The sequence below is a fragment of the Heterodontus francisci genome, chromosome 5 (assembly GCF_036365525.1).
Source record: "Heterodontus francisci isolate sHetFra1 chromosome 5, sHetFra1.hap1, whole genome shotgun sequence".
Classification (NCBI taxonomy): Eukaryota; Metazoa; Chordata; class Chondrichthyes; order Heterodontiformes; family Heterodontidae; genus Heterodontus; species Heterodontus francisci.
Genome location: NC_090375.1, coordinates 122712964 through 122727933, shown reverse-complemented (window position 1 = coordinate 122727933; position 14970 = coordinate 122712964). Strand labels below are relative to the sequence as shown.

Below are 14970 nucleotides of genomic sequence, written 5' to 3'. Positions count from 1 at the left end.
TCAGGAGTGTGATGGAATATTCTCCACTTGCCTGGATGGGTGCAGCTCCAACAACATTCAAGAAGCTCGACAACATCTAGGACAAAGCAGCCCGCTTAATTGGCACCCATTTACAAACATTCACTCCCTCCATCAGCGATGCACAGTGGCAGCAGTGTGTACCATCTACAAGATGCACTGCAGAATCGCACCAAGGCTCATTAGACAGCACCTTCCAAACCCACGACCTCTACCACCTAGAAGGAAAAGGGCAGCAAATGGTTGGGAACACCACCACCTGCAAGTTCCCCTCCAAGCCACACACTATCCTGACTCGGAACTATATCGCCGTTCCTTCACTGTCGCTGGGTCAAAATCCTGGAACTCCCTTCCTAACAGCACTGTGAGTGTCCCTACCCCACATGGACTGCAGCGGTTCAAGAAGGCAGCTCACCACCACCTTCTCAAGGCCAATTAGGGATGGGCAATAAATGCTGGCCAAGCCAGCAATGCCCACATCCCATGAATGAATAAAAAAAACCTCTGTGCATTTCTTTTTATTTTAAATCGATTGCTAATGACAGAATTATTTAAAAGTAACTAGAATGCATAATTTTCAAAGTAAACATGCAATACTTTCTAAGCAGCAAGCCTCTCACCTCCTATAAAAACACCAGTGTTTTCAATGTTTATATTTTCCCATTCCGGCATTCACGTACTAATGCATTTCCCCTCCTCATTACAAGCTATGGCACGTGAAAACAAATCATCATTTTTGAATTGTCAGCTACTTGAGGGAATAAGTAACATGTGGTATAGCAAGTGGGAAAATTTAATCTGATGTAACAGAGCTTCAGCTGAGGTTTAGGGTGAGGCACGTTCTTTAGGCAGAGCTTTAATTTATATCTGGTTGATTTGCATAAGAGCAGGAAGGTCCTGATGCTGACACAGGGTGCTCTTAAATGCAAGCACTCGACTCACAGCATTGACATTCTTCAGCTTAATCAATACAATTATTTGCTAAAAATAGGAACTGGATTTCATATCTGTGATAACATTGTTAGAAAAGAAAAATATGTTTAAAAGGAAAATGCCCACATTACATGTTAATAAATGTTGACCAGGAGGAGTTATCCTTAATTTATATTAACCTGCGGAAAACTTACACAGCTAGTTAAATCTTTGTCAGACAGTTTTTAATGTAAATTACACTGTGCCCAAGATGTGATAATTTCTAAGAAAAAGGCACATTTCCATTAAGTTGGTCTTATGTCTTGCTATCTGCTCACCTCATGCTGATGTATACACTAATGATGTTCATCAAGCATAAAAACAATATAAAATCAAACCAGCAATTACAAAAAAGACAGAATGAGTTGAATTTTAACTGCCAAGTGGAGGGCTGGTTTGGGTACGAGCTGTTGATGTATCGCCCACCTTCATGTGAATTTTATGCATGGCAAGCAGGCATCCTGGAGCCGAGAGAAGCTGCCTAACGAAACCAGGTGGCTCTCGAACGTCCTGGGGGTGCCCTCATTTTTGGGTACCCTGTGCCCGATGAAAGGCCACTCCCACTATCCCAACCACCCGCAACACCCAAAATGCCCAACTGAGCACCCTTGCCAACTGATTACCCTTGGCGAGGCAATCAAAACTTTCCAGCCTTTCTGGCTCCCCGGCATTTTCTCTTCATGCTGGGCTGCAGTCCCAGCAGTGGCCACCGCTCCCAGTGGCGCTGCTGGGACTAAGAGCTACTGACCTGCTGATTGGCCAGCAGCTCTATTAGGCGAGACTTCCTGTCTCAAGCGGGTGGAAGTCCCGCCTCACACCCAGCAAAAGGTTGACTGACTATTCAGCATTTTACCAACATTAAAAATATAACCATCAACCAAATACCAGTAAGCAGAGCTATGAACTTGTACGGAAAAACATATGCATTGAGCTTTGTTTTCCTAACCAGACAGCAACGATATTTGTAGCTTATAAAAAGCATAGAGATTTTTAGCTCAGGAAGGCTCTGAATATGTATAGTAAAGCAAGACATACCCCAGCACCTTTATCAAACAGGAGCTGGAGGCTAGGTTATTCACAGTTCCTTATGGCCAACAAATTTATATAAGTTAGTGGATGTTGGTGCAAGTTATTTATTTGCTATCTCTTTTCCTCCTCCCAATTTTGCCCCTCTCCTTAAACCACAGACAGGCAAGATTACTTAATAGTATATCTGGTACTCTGTCAGACTAACCTGACCTAATCCTGTAGAGGAAAAGTCATAGGTTAGATTAGACATATATGCGTAGAGGTAAGCAAGGTCTCTATCATTCATGTTGGCTCTATTAGAAGCTCATCAACCCTCTGTGGTAGACTAAGTAATTAGATATCTGAGCAAGGTTCCTGCAGTACTCCATGGTACACCTTTTTGCTTCTGAGGCCCCCTCCCATGTTACAAAAATTCTATGTGCCCCTTGCAATTCAAATATTTTTACTGTATAAAGATTAGTTTTACTGTATAAAGATTAGTTATATGATTAAGCATATACTTGTTTTGTTCTACTTGCTTAATAGGAAACGTGTTGCTGGTGCTGAGCAACAATTCCGTCAAGACGTGTAGGTATCTTTGACGAGCATGTGTGCATGTCATGCTCAATGTTCATCCTGGTTCAGTTATGCTTAGGTTAGTAGACTGTCACTGTGTATTTGGCAAGACTGTCACTGACTGATGAGTGCTGATGAGACCAATGGTGTTGATGGCCATACCAGTTCTTGCTTCTCCTATTATTCGTCACTAACAAGCTGACCAGCATGCGCCTACTGAGACTGAACGACATCTCCTGAACAACACAACGCTGGTCATGAGCCTCTGGGGCCAATCAACAATTTCCAGTTCCTAATAACCTGTGTGCGGCTGGACCAGGGACTATTGTGATACTGTGCTGGTATCGATCAGTGACTTTGGGCTGGAAAGTAGAACTCTTGTGCCCTGGATACTGTAACTTCGGGGTTTGGCATTAAATTGACTTTAAACTGTCTGCACGGTGGAGACAGGAGCCACTGGCTGACCCTTTGAAATCTTCGTGCAGACCCCAGTTGAGAACCCCTACTCTACATGATTGATTAGTCAGCCTGGTCCATTAATGGGACATTGTAGGCAAGACCTACCACTCTTCCCATTTAGCTCCAGATACCCCAATGGGTTGGATCACTCTAGCTCAGGGTTGTCCAACAGACGGCTCGTAGGCCAGGACCCGGCCCGCCAAAGGTTTTCCATCCGGCCCGTGGATGTATTTCAGAGAATAGAAATTTTCTACTGACTTCTTCTTCGAACCTGCTTTTTAAGAAAATCGCTACTCAGTTTCACAGCGGGCAGGTGCGGACATCGGGAACAGCAGTTACTGAAAGCAGTTTCTTAACTTTGGGCTGTCTCGGGGTTTTCTGGTGGGTTCCGACTTTTTATTAAAAGTCCGCTGGAAAACCCTGAGTCTGCCCAAAGTTCAGAAACTGCTGTTATCAATGTCAGCTATGAAACTGACAGTATGATGCTTTAAAAAGACTGACCAATCACAAAGCTGCTGAGCTGAGCACTCCCATTCCCCGCAAGTGTTAGAGACAGAGAGACGGGGACAGAGAGAGAAAGAGGGGCGGCAGAGAGAGAAAGAGGGGCGGCAGAGAGAGAAAGAGGGGCGGCAGAGGGAGAGAGAGGGGCGGCAGAGGGAGAGAGAGGGGCGGCAGAGGGAGAGAGAGGGGCGGCAGAGAGAGAGAGAGAGGGGGGCAGCGGGGAGGGGAGAAAGAGGGGCGGCAGAGAGAGGGGAGAGAGAGAGAAGGGGGCAGAGAGAGGGCGAGAGAGAGGCAGACAGCGTGAGGGGGGGGAGAGAGAGAGAGAGGGGTGGCAGAAAGACTGAGAGGGGGACAGAGAGAACGAGGGGGGACAGAAAGAGCAAGGGCGACATGGGTGGGGGAACAACTCAGTGGGGGAAACATAGAGTGGGGTGACACAGGGAGAGAGAGAGAGATAGAGAGAGAGATAGAGAGAGAGATAGAGAGAGAGAGGCAGAGAGAGACACAGACAGAGAGACAGAGAGAGAGAGAGAGTGGGAGAGAGAGACAGAGACAGAGAGACAGAGAGAGAGAGAGAGAGAGTGGGAGAGAGAGACAGAGACAGAGAGAGAGAGAGTGGGAGAGAGAGAGTGGGAGAGAGAGAGTGGGAGAGAGAGAGTGGGAGAGAGAGAGTGGGAGAGAGAGAGTGGGAGAGAGAGAGTGGGAGAGAGAGAGTGGGAGAGAGAGAGTGGGAGAGAGAGAGTGGGAGAGAGAGTGATCAAGATCACTCCTGACAGGTGGACATTTATCTGGAATACTCCGCATCGCAACAAGAAGTGTGCGGGCAAACATTGACTACTTGTGCAAGCAAAATAATGCCAGGTGTGTCCCTAAATCAGTGTCCAATACAGTGACGAGAACGTAAGTCAGTAAATTAATCTTCTCATTTAAAGCTTCTTCACAAAAATGCACATTTGATGCTGTTTTGATTAATAGTAAGATCAATTTTAATGCCTTTATCTTTCCGAAATTGTCTCACCAGCCCCCTTCGTAAGTCAAAAATTGTAATGTGGCCCCCCCCATTGCGGAAAGGTTGGACAACCCTGCTTTAGCTGGACAAACAGAACAAAGTTTATTGGAACTCTATGCTGGTAAGACTTGGGTTTTATCTGGTTAAAGTCTAAAAGTACCCCTGCACACATTTGGGGTCCCATGTAGGCAGGGCCACTGCCTCATCGTAAAATTCCGGCTGAATTTTACGCCACCCCAGCAGGTCGGATGGTGGCGTGGGGGTGGTGTAAAATTGAGCGGGAGGCTCCGAGAGGCCTACCCGCCCCGCTTCCGCCTCTGGCCAAGTTCACCGCGTCGGGTAGGAGGTGGGAAACGGCCCGCCTGCCCAAGATCAATCAAGACCCTTAAAATGGCCACTTAACGGCCACTTAAGGGCTCTCGCCCGTCTCCACGGGTATTTTACCCATGGCAAGCTGGCGTGCTGGGGACGTGAAAGGCCACCCAGCGATAGCTGCCGGCCTTTTCCGCGCCCTGGGGGTGTGCCATGGCAATCAGGCACAGGGTGCACAATTGAGGGCTGCCCCTGCCTCCCAACCCACCCCTGGGACCCAAGACGCACCCACCCCCAAAATGACCAGTGCAGCCTCACCAGGGAGGGACCGATCCTCCTGGTGAGGCAACCTTAACTTACCTTCCCTCCAGGCTCCAGAACCTGATGAAGGGTCACTGACCTGAAACATTAACTCTGCTTCTCTCTCTACAGATGCTGCCAGACCTGCTGAGTATTTCCAGCATTTCTTGTTTTTATTTCAGATTTCCAGCATCTGCAATATTTTGCTTTTATTTTAATGTTTGTTTGCCTTCTGGTTGATGTTAACCTCTAGTTGTAACACATAAGTAACATCATAAAAATATAAATGATATTGTTGTTGACCTATCCAAAGATTTATAGATATAAATCTTACCTTGCCTATAATAACTGTAACTTTGTTTTTGGAAATTTTTATCGAGATATCCTGAAGGACAGATCTGTCAGAATTGCTATCCCATGAAAAACAGCCATTGTGGATCTCCAGTACATTGTCAATACTAGAAAGGAAATAAAATATTGTATTCAGCTTTTTTTAAAAAATCTTCTGAAACATATAAACGTTTGTAACTAAGACTAAGATAATGATTATCCAAAATTCTGCAGTTTTCCCCAACTTTTTAGTTTCATTTACATTAACTTAGTATTGTTAAAAGATTTATTTAAAATGTAGGCAAAACACAATTAGGGGAGAGAAAATAAATTAGAATTCACATGCACTATCAAATAAGAAATGCGAATGCGAGTTTTCCAAGTACATACACAATCAACCGCAGCATGGACTCTCGCCAACTTGATCAAAATTCAGCAAGCAAGTCAACCTATGTTATTCTTATGTATGTAGCAGCTATGAGAGGGAAGGAAAGAGAAGTACCAATATGAGGGAAAGAGGCAAATGGAATGCCTGCATGAATTGAGGGGCTGAGAAGGGAGTGCTGGCATGATTTGAGGTGGAAGGAGGAGAAGAATGCCAACATGAACTGGAAGGAAAGGCAAAGGATGCCTCTGAACTCGAACAAGAATGGAGAATTGTGAATCATGTCATTGGTGGGAGGTGAACGACCAGATTTCGCACTTCTGTTTACTATTCTGAAACTACTGGAAATACATGTTTGTGGATATCACATGAGGACAGGATTGTCTGTGTTGCCACTTCGGTAAAATATTGCACATAAATAATGGTAACTTGGGTATTTTACTGAAGAGAAACCAATAACTGAGATCATACTCAGGATGAAATCAATTTCACCTTCCATCTTATTTACCCATCTCTCTTCAGGAGAGGGGGCAAAAGAGAAAAATAATCACATATAAGAACTAACAAACTGTTTTAAATGGAGTTTTGAAATTAAAAATAATTACTTTGAACTACAAGGCATTAGAACTATTACATGGAAGACTACGGTGATGACAAACACAAATGGTTTCGACAATACAATAATATTATGGTCCTCCTTGTCCCTTGTGTCCCTTAGTTAGGCCACACTTAGAATATTGCGTGCAATTCTGGTCGCCACACTACCAGAAGGACGTGGAGGCTTTGGAGAGGGTACAGAGGAGGTTTACCAGGATGTTGCCTGGTCTGGAGGGCATTAGCTATGAGGAGAGGTTGGATAAACTTGGATTATTTTCACTGGAACGACGGAGGTGGAGGGGCGACATGATAGAGGTTTACAAAGTTATGAGCGGCATGGACAGAGTGGATAGTCAGAAGCTTTTACCCAGGGTGGAAGAGTCAGTTACTAGGGGACATAGGTTTAAGGTGCGAGGGGCAAAGTTTAGAGGGGATGTGCGAGGCAAGTTTTTTTACACAGAGGGTGGTGAGTGCCTGGAACTTGCTGCCAGGGGAGGTGGTGGAAGCAGATACGATAGCGACATTTAAGAGACATCTTGACAAACATATGAATAGGAAGGGAATAGAGGGATATGGGCCCCGGAAGTGCAGAAGGTGATCGTTTCGGCAGGCATCAAGATCGGCGCAGGCTTGGAGGGCCAAATGGCCTGTTCCTGTGCTGTACTGTTCTTTGTTTGTTCTTTGTGTCATCCAGGAAATGGAAACTCACAATTCCATCTTAAACAAGTCACATTACCTATTTTTCTGGACAATTTCATTATAATTGGTTGAGGATCAGCAAAGATAAACAATAAAATCACACCTGCAATTTACTGCGAAGGAAGGAACTAAGGAAAGAAAGAAAAGAGTAGGCATCCTAATGTAATTGAACGAGGGGCTTGAAGACCGTTTTGGAACCTCTCGCTATCCCAAGAAGCAGAGAAAATGCATCACCTGGCGTTACCATGACCCTGGAGCCAGCTGTTGCTGAAAAGGTAAGTTTTGGTAATTTTTAACAATAAATGTTGTGAAGCTTGAAGGAACAGGAGTGTGGGCTTTTGTTAGCCTGCTCCCACCAAACCTTCTTGCCCTCATGGCACTCATCCAAGGCCGTTGACAGCAAGGCAGGCAACCAAACCCAAATTCATTTATGGAGAAGAGTGCATCTCCACAGAGAGCTCACCTTTCTCCATGAATGAATTTCTGATTATCTAAATAAGGCCTGTGGCCCAATTTAGGGCTTGCCTCTAGCCTCCTGATTCGACTGCATTTTGCTGCTGCATCATTGGCACCTAATTTCTGGCATGAATTCAAGAAATTTCTACTCCTATAAGTTAATAAAATTCTGGTCAGGCTTAATCAATAAAACCCAAAAGCTACCAATCATTCAATTGTCTTAATATATGAACATACGAATTAGGAGCAGAAGTAGGCCATTCAGCCCCTTGAGTCTGCTCCGCCATTCAATAAGATCTTCAAATTCTACACTCCCGTCCACCTCCGATAACTTTTGATTCCCTTGCCTAACAAGAATCCATCTACCCCACCTTAAAAATATTCAATGACCCTGCCTCCACCACCTTTTGAGACAGAGAATTCCAAAGTCGCACAACCCTCAGAGAAAAGATTTCTCTTCATCTCTGTCCTAAAAGAGTGACCCCTAATTTTAAAACTGTGCCCCCTAGTTCTGGACTCACCCACAAGAGGAAACATCCTCTCGATATGCACATTGTCAAGACTGTTCAGGATCTCATAAACTTCAATCAAGTCTCCCCTCACTCTTCTAAACCCCAGTGAAAACAAGCCCAGTCTGTCCAACCTTCCCTCATAAGACAACCCGCTCATTCCAGATATCAATCTCGTAAACCTCCTCTGAACTGCCTCCAACGCATTTACATCCTTCCTTAAATAAGGAGATCAAAACTGCACACAGTATTCAAGATGTGGTCTCACCAATGCCCTGTATAATTGAAGCATAACATCCTTACTTGTATTTTCAATTCCTCTCATAATAAAGGATAGATTCCATTTGCCTTCTTTATGACTTGTTGTACCTGCATACTAACTTTTTATGACTCCTGCAATGGAACACCTAGATCCCTCTGCACTTCGTAATTCTGCTGTCATTCTCCGTTTAAGAAATACTCTGCTTTTTTATTCTTCCTGTCAAAGTGAACAACTTTATATTTTCCTACATTATATGCTGTCAGATATTTGCCCACTCACTCAACCTATCTATATTGGTCTGCAACCTCATGTCCTCTTCACAACATACTTTCCTACCTTTCTTTGTGTCATCTGCAAATTTAGCTACCATGCCATCTCTTCCCTCATCTAAGTCATTGATATAAATTGTAAAAGGTTGAGGCCCCAGCACAAACCCCTGCAGGACTCCACTTGTCACATCCTGCCAATCAATTATGCATACTCTCTGTTTTCTGCCAGCCAGCCAATCTTCTATCCATGCCAATATGTTACCCCCTACACCATGAGCTCCTACTTTGTGGAATAACCTTTTATGTGGCACCTCGTCAAGTGCCTTCTGGCAATCCAAGTACAGTAGGTCAACGGGCTCCCCTTTATCCACAGCACATGTCACTCCTTCAAAGAACTCCAACAAATTGGTGAAACATGATTTCCCTTTCACAAATATCCCTTGTTCTTTTTAAATTCAGTTATTCCGAATTAATTTTGCACAGCTTCTAGTCTTCTCTCGTCTTTTTATTTCCTTGCAGTTTAAATTTTTTTATAAATATAGGCCATGGTTATTTTGAACCTCCTTACTCAGCTACTATGGTGCCAGCCTTGTTATTTTTTTCCTTTTTCTCATAGGAATATATTTAATTCCTATATCCTTTGAAGTAGCTTTAAAAATATTTTGTACTTTTAGTTCAGTTTCCCACTTAATCTTTCTTAGAACTTTTCTCATAGTGCCATAGTTAGCTCTGCTGTTTTTGGCCTTAGTCTTGATTATATTTATTTCGAGATACAGCACTGAAACAGGCCCTTTGGCCCACCGAGTCTGTGCCTTCTCAATAGAATCCAAATATCAACACTGTCAAAAAATAAAGATGAGCGGGCCAATAAAGAGACAACATTTCAACAAGGAGCACCCTCCTGGAGACTCACAAAGGATAAGAGAACCCCTTGTAAAATCATTACTCCACTTAACCAGTACCCTAAATAGTTCCCTAGCTTAACAAAATCTCAGAGACAGTCACTAATATTATGATACTCAAAAAGAATCTTGTCCCTGTATCTACATAACCATACCAACAATGTGGTGTGCAGCAGGTTTGGTGCAATAAAACTATATAGAGACTTCATTAAATAAGCATTATACATTTTTTCCTGAAATGAAATAAATTAATTCAACATGACACCCATACTGGTATAATTCCACTGCAAAATCATTATTATGAAGCTGCTGAATCTCAGTCTGGCGCCAGTTTGCTGTTTCCATGAAAAGCCACAGAATGTAATGGTTTAGGAATGGACAAATGCTCACTTAAAATCTACTTGGCAAAGGAAGAAACACTATAACCATCCCAGTCAGGTTAGCCACACTGCAACAAAACACTCCAAAAAAACTTGGAAGCAAAGGGTTGCAAGTGATTTGGAAAGTTCCTCTTCTTCCTGGGGGGTATTTTATGCCAGTGGCAGGGGAGGTCTCAATGAAGCGGGGGAACCGACGCCAAGATTCCCGCGTCCCTCTTCTATGGAAGGCACGCCAAATTTAGTGCCAAACAGGCACTTAACTGGACAGTGGCGGTCCTTCCATAGGATTTAGAACCCAGAAATTGGAAGTCTCAGCCTTGCAGAGCTGCTGGCCAATCAGAGGCCAGCAGCTGCAGCGCTACCATGGAGGTGGTGGCTAATGCTGTAGCTATAGTGACCTGAGCAGCAGAGCTGGAAACAAGCTTCAGGTAGATCAGAGCAGGAGGGGTCTCGCGGAGTGGGGTTGGCGGCAAGGGAGGGGGGTGGCCCTCAGTAGCACCCCCTTCCCAATGTTGGGTCCCTCATTCAGACACTAAATGCCTTTGAACGAGGGACCCCCGTCCCCCCGGAGCCAGGAAGCAGTTCACATGGTTTCTCGTGCCATGCTTCCCGTGCGGCAGCAGGGCTGCCCGCCGTACGGGTAATTACGGCTGCGGCCCTTAATTGGGGGTTACTTATCTAGTTGAGGGCCTCAATTGGTGGCAGGGTGGGAAGGCCGTTCACAGGCCTTCCCGCCCTGGATTAAATTCTGGCGGAGGTGGGATGGTGGTGGGATTCCCTCCCGTCACCATCCCACCTGATTTTATGCTCTCCCCAACTCCAAAGACACAACAGGGGAGAGCATAAAATTCCACCCATTGTGTGTGAATAGCTAGCTACATATGAACAGACAGAAAACAGTATCAAAATTGGAAAGTCTCCATGCATTGTTATGTTGGGTTACATTTTTTCTGTATATAGAAAGGAAGATGGTCAAGCTCCAGCTTGCATCAATGAGACCACACTTGCCTCTGAGTCAGAAGGTCATGGGTTCAAGCAGTACTGCAGTACCTGAACTTCTGATTTATGCTAAACTTCATCATCGTACTGAGGGAGCACTACATTGATGGAGCTGCTGTCTTTCAGTCACGAGATTAGGCAAAGTTCTATCTGCTTGGTCAGGTGAAGGTAAAATATCCCATGGTACTATGCAAAGAGGAGAGTTCTCCTAGTGTCCTGCTCAACATGTATTCCTGAAACACCACCATCAAAACAGATTAACTGACAAATTATTCCATTGCTGTTTATTGGACCTTGTAGTGTATAAACTGGCTGCTTGTCTGCCTACAAAATAACACTTCAAAAGCAATTAATTTATTGTGAAGCATTTTAGAGCTTTTGAATAGGTAAAAGTTGAAATATAAATGCAAGTTCTTTCTTAATAAAAGAACATTGGGGTACAAGACATATCAGCAGAACTAATGCTGCCCCAGATCTGGGCGACAGGGGTCTCTGCCACTGGCTAAAGCGCCAGTGAGAGCCCTGCATCACCTCCTCTAATGAAGGCCCGCTGCATTATGTGCCAATTAGGCACTGAAGTCGACAGCAGCGGGCCTTCCCCAGGATTAAGGACCCTGGCGACAGAGATCCTGCCTGCTGCGAGCAGTCAGCCATTCAGAGGCTGGCAGCTCTTTAACTGAACAGCGACACTGCTGAGGAGGTGGCTGCAGCTGGTACTGGACTCTTCAGAGGTGCTGGGCGCAAGCCACAAGTGAGTCAGAGCAAGAGGTGTTTCGACAGGTGGGGAGCGCGGGGAGGTGGGGATCGCAGGGGGGGGGAATGCAGAGGGCTCAGCGGGCACTTACCTTTTAATGAGGAACCCCCCACCCCCCGCCCCCAACTCCAGAGCCGGCAAGCAACCCGCACAGGTTTTCATGGCATGCTCCCCGTGCGGCGACAGGTCCACCCGCCACTGGGCTAATACTGGCAATGACAGGTGAAACCCTTAATTGGGCATTAATTGCCCATTTAAGGGCCTCAATTGGCAGTGGGTCCCCCACCGTCACCATCCCACCCAATTACATGCTCTCCCTGCCTCCAAAGTCGCATAAAATTCGCCCCAAGTGTGCATTAGAGTATCACAATTTTGTAGCAGACACTTAAACGACTCTATACCAAACAGTACATCCATGGTAGCATTCCAAATTTCAGAAGAAATTGGAGTGGGAGAAGTTAGTTAATAAGGAATTATTTCAATATTTTAACAATCAGAGAACAGCAGGGGTAAAATGCGAAGCAGTCTAAGATGGGTTTGAAGTGCATGTATGTAAACGCATTGAGTATAATAAATAAGGTTCGTGAGCTGCAGGCACAAGTCGTCACAAGGGACTATGATAAAATGACAATGAGAGACCTGGTTCAAAGAAGGGGAGGATTCAGAACTTAATATTCCTGGCAAAAAGGTACTCAGGAAAGAGAGGAAAGAAAAAAAAGGAGGGGTTGTGCTAGTACTGATCAAAGAAACTATTACAGTATTGGTGAGGGATGATGTAGTTGAGGGACCAAAGACATGGGGCCAGATTTTTAAATCCCACTGAATGCGGATACGGAGGTGATCGTGATTTAGAAACATAGAAAATAGGAGCAGGAGTAGGCCATTCGGCCCTCTGGGCCTGCTCCGCCATTCAAAAAAGATCATGGCTGATCGTCTAATTCAGTACCCTATTCCTGCTTTCTCCCCATATCCCTTTGGCATTAAGAAATATATCTATCTCCTTCTTGAATATTTTTAATGACGTGGCCTCCACTGCCTTCTGCGGTAGAGAATTCCACAGGTTCACCACCCACTGAGTGAAGAAATTTCTCCTCATCTCGGTTCTAAGTGGCATACCCCATATTCTGAGACTGTGACCCCTGGTTCTGGACTCCCCAGCCATCGGGAACATCCTCCCTGCATCTAGCCTGTCTAGTCCCGTTAGAATTTTATAGGTTTCTACGAGATCCCCTCTCATTCTTCTAAAACCTCGTGAATATAGGCCTAGTTGACCCAATCTCTCCTCATACGTCAATCCTGCCATCCCAGGAATCAGCCTAGTAAATCTTCTTTGCACTCCCTCCATGGCAAGAACATCCTTCCTCAGATAAGGAGACCAAAAAACTGTACACAAAACTGCAGATGTGGTTTCACCAAGGGCCCTGCAGCCAAAAGACTTGCAGGTTGATAGGTAAATTGGCCATTATAAATTGCCCCTAGTATAGGTAGGTGGTAGGGGAATATAGGGACAGGTGAGGATGTGGTAGGAATATGGGATTAGTGTAGGATTAGTATAAATGGGTGGTTAATGGGCGGCACAGACTCGGTGGGCCGAAGGGCCTGTTTCAGTGCTGTATCTCTAAATCAAATCAAATCAAATCCTTGCTTCTGTACTCAAATCCTCTTGCAATGAAGGCCAACATATTTTTGCCTTCCTAACTACTTGCTGCACCGGAATGCTTTCTTTCAATGACCGGTGTATAAGGACATCCAGGTGTTGTTGCACCTCCCCCTTTCCCAATCTATCACCTTTCAGATAATAATCTGCCTTTCTGTTTTTACAACCAAAGTGAATAACCTCACATTTATCCAAGTTATATTGCATCTGCCATGCATTTGCCCACTCACCCAACTTGTCCAAATCACATTGGAGCCTCTTTGCATCCTCCTCACTGCTCACATTCTCCCCCACCCCCCGCTTTATGTCGTCTGCAAACTTGGAAATGTTACATTTAGTTCCGTCACCCAAGTCATTAATATATATTACGAATAGCTGGGGCCCACGCAGTACCCCACAAGTCACTGCCTGCCACCCGGAAAAAGACCCATTTATTCCTACTCTTCGTTTCCTGTCTGTCAACCAATTCTCAATCCATGCCAGTATATTACCCCCACTCCCATGTGTTTTAATTTTGCACACTAACCTTTCATGCGGGACCTTATCAAAAGCCTTCTGAAAATCCAAATACACCACATCCATTGGTTCTCCCTTATCTACTCTACTAGTTACATCCTCAAAAAACTCCAGTAGATTTGTTAGCATGGATTTACGAATGGGAAATCATGCTTAGGTCCAATCCCGTTTATACTTTCCAGGTGTTCTGCTATCACATCCTTTATAATAGACTCTAGCATTTTCCCCACTACTGATGTAAGGCTAACTGGTCTGTAATTCCCTGTTTTTTCTATCCCCCCTTTTTTAAATAGTGGGGTTACATTTGCCACCCTCCAATCTATAGGAACTGCTCCAGAGTCTATAGAATTTTGGAAGATGACCACCAATGCATCCACTATTTTCAGGGCCACTTCCTTTAGCACTCTGGAATGTAGATTATCAGGCCCTGGGGATTTGTTAGCCTTTAACCCCATTAATTTCCCTAGAACTTTTATTTACTAATACTGATTTCCTTCAGTTCCTCCCTCTCATTAGACCCTTGGTTCCCTAACATTTCTGGGAGGTTATTTGTGTCCTCCTTTGTGAAGACAGAACCAAAGTATGTGTTTAATTGTTCTGGCATTTCTTTTGAATATGGCATTCTCGGAGGTCGCCTCTGGGACCCGCCGTGTCTGTAATGCAACCATTTGTAAAGGGACACCGGCAGCGAAGGAACGGGTTGGACACACTCATCCAATTAATAGCCTGTTGACCTCATTGCAGAGCTCATTAACAGGCTTGTCAGCAGCAGGTTTTAATTTTTAAAGGCTTGGAATCTGGAGGATGGCATGTGGAGAACACGACAGGGTGATCAAGTCGTGAACACACTGTGGGGGCGGGGGGGGGGGGGCAATGAGGGCTTTGGGAAGGGCTGAGTAAAAGATTGCAGAGGCTCAAGAAAAAACTCAGCTGCTTCAAAAATGCCACAGATAATCCACTGCTGCAGCTGTAAGCTTGCTTTCTCAGTGGTGAATGGCAGGAAACCAGAGAGGGACGTGAGGCCGCTGACATCACTTGGGCATCTTGGGTTGGCAGGGGAAGGCCTGGTGAACACAAAGCCCAGCTGAGGGAGTTCAGAT

General features: G+C 44.9%; 1 protein-coding gene across 10 annotated transcripts in view; it reads right to left on the bottom strand.

Annotated features, from left to right (window-relative positions):
* LOC137370030 (ATP-binding cassette sub-family C member 9-like) overlaps window positions 1-14970 on the bottom strand; it is a 363176-nt gene that overhangs the window by 103456 nt on the left and 244750 nt on the right. For all 10 annotated transcript variants that reach the window (XM_068032031.1, XM_068032023.1, XM_068032028.1 and 7 more), the window contains one exon: window positions 5490-5613. In XM_068032031.1, coding sequence (XP_067888132.1) covers window positions 5490-5613 — 124 coding nt within the window. The remainder of the gene's footprint in view (window positions 1-5489; window positions 5614-14970) is intronic.